Source organism: Lipotes vexillifer, unplaced genomic scaffold (genome assembly GCF_000442215.2).
Source record: "Lipotes vexillifer unplaced genomic scaffold, Lipotes_vexillifer_v1.1 scaffold802, whole genome shotgun sequence".
Taxonomy (NCBI): Eukaryota; Metazoa; Chordata; class Mammalia; order Artiodactyla; family Lipotidae; genus Lipotes; species Lipotes vexillifer.
Genome location: NW_006790237.1, coordinates 686,396 through 688,447, shown reverse-complemented (window position 1 = coordinate 688,447; position 2,052 = coordinate 686,396). Strand labels below are relative to the sequence as shown.

Genomic DNA, 2,052 nt, shown 5'->3' with positions numbered 1-2,052 from the left:
GGAGGGCGGGTCTCGGCTGTCCCTCAACTTGAATTTGGCACGTGGGCTAGGGCGAAGACCTGCAAGAGAAGAAAGAGGAGTCGGAGTCTACAGTGAGGAACTCCCCATGGGCGACCGACGAAGAGGTGTCCGAGGCCCCGGAAGGCGCGGGCGGCGCGGGCAACAGCGATGTGGGGAGCTCGCTCCGCTCGCCTCCCCGCGCCCCAGGCCCTCGGCTGGGCGAGGACATGGAAGCGTATGTGCTGCGGCCAGCGCTGCGCGGTCGCACGGTGCAGTGTCGCATCAGCCGCGACAAGCGCGGGGTAGACAAGGGCATGTTCCCTTTCTACTATCTCTACCTGGAGGCGGCCGACGGCCGAAAGGTGCGGTCTGGCAGCCTCGGAAGCAAGTCCCACCTCCCAAGGGCAAGTCCCGCCCCTTTCTGAGCTAGGTCAAGACTTAGGCGAATCCAGGCCTTGTTCGTCATTGAACTAGGACTAGTCAGCTCCAGCGCCAAGTCCTGCCCTTCACAGCACTAGAATTCTTTCCTCTCAGAGCCCGATAGGCCCTCCCCATCCCATAATCCAGCCCTGTCCACTCTCGAGTTGGGCCCGCCTTTCTCAAGGCTAGGCCACGCCCTGTCGGGAGGTCCCAAGCCCCACCCCTTACAGACCCTCGTGAGGTACTGGCCTCATCTTTTTCGATCCAAGTCTGGTCCCTCAGTGAGCCTTCTGTGTTATCAGGCCCCACCCAATCCTGGGACAGGCCCCGCCTCTAAGGAGCCAAGCCCCTTGCTTCGTGGATTTTCCACCCCTAGCCAAGCGACTCCCCTCTCAGTCTGGCCATTCCTCTCTCAAGTGTGGCCGCTTCTCCTCAATTACTCATTCTCTCCCAGAAAGAGGCTTTTTCCCTACTCAGTGCCAGACCTGGTTTTTCCCCGATGAAACACGTACTGAAGTCCTGCTGCGATGTTCCAAGTGAGGCTCTTCCCTATTCTCCAAAGCCAGGCCCTGCCTGCCAGTCAGGCTCGCCCCTCCCTGGGCTCAGCCCCAACCCTGAACCCAATGGCCGAAGGAATAAGGGGCAGATATTAAGATATGAAATGGGGCTTCCCTGGTGGCGCAGTGGTTGAGAGTCCGCCTGCCGATGCAGGGTACACGGGTTCGTGCCCCGGTCCGGGAAGATCCCACATGCCGCTGAGCGGCTAGGCCCGTGAACCATGGCCGCTGAGCCTGCGCGTCCGGAGCCTGTGCTCCGCAACGGGAGAGGCCACAACAGTGAGAGGCCCGCGTACCGCAAAAAAAAAAAAAAAAAGATGTGAAATGAAGCTCCCCATTCAGGACCCAGCTGATGACTTCCTTCAGTGAGAACCGCATCTCCCAGCAAGCCTTGGGACGCTTATTGCTCCATTACCCTTTCCTCTGTCTTGAGGACATGGTGTTTCCTTGTCTTTGGACCCCTCGCCCTAGCCAAATACCAGAAATCGATTCTAATGGGCTGTTTCTCACATCCACAGCATTTCCTTCTGGCTGGGCGCAAGAGAAAAAGGAGCAAAACCTCTAATTACCTCGTCTCCCTGGACCCCACAGACCTATCTCGGGATGGGGAAAATTTTGTGGGCAAAGTCAGGTGGGCAGAGTCCTGATGTGTGTGATAAACAGGTGGCAGAGGGCCGTGGGTTGGGGGTGGGGGGGAAAGGGGACAATTGAACTACATTTCCCAGCGGGCTGTAGAGTACAAGTTCCACCTGCCCTACAATTTTTTCCTCTTGGGGACTGATGGGTTTTGTAGTTCTTCAAGTTGCAACCCCAGGGTGGTTGGGAATAGAACTGAAGGCTTTGGAGCAGAGGCTGGCATTTAAGACATTTGACTTCCTGAGAGACACGGGGCTGGCATTCCTAAGTTCCTGTGGGAGAAGAGGGCTGGGATATGTGAGTTCTTTTGTCTTGGAAAGGCGTTCCTAAAGGGCCAAGGCAGGAGGCTAAAATCATGGCTCACCAAAGAAAGAGAGGGGGCTGGGACTAGATACATGGAACATGGAACATGAGTCTTTTGTAGAGTATTGATCGGAAG

The 2,052-nt window shown here is 56.9% G+C and overlaps 1 protein-coding gene across 1 annotated transcript in view; it reads left to right on the top strand.

Moving 5' to 3' along the window:
- Positions 1 to 2,052, top strand: part of TULP2 (TUB like protein 2) — a 7,134-nt gene that overhangs the window by 3,752 nt on the left and 1,330 nt on the right. The window contains 2 exon segments of the mRNA XM_007463324.1: positions 51 to 362; positions 1,496 to 1,608. Coding sequence (XP_007463386.1) covers positions 51 to 362; positions 1,496 to 1,608 — 425 coding nt within the window.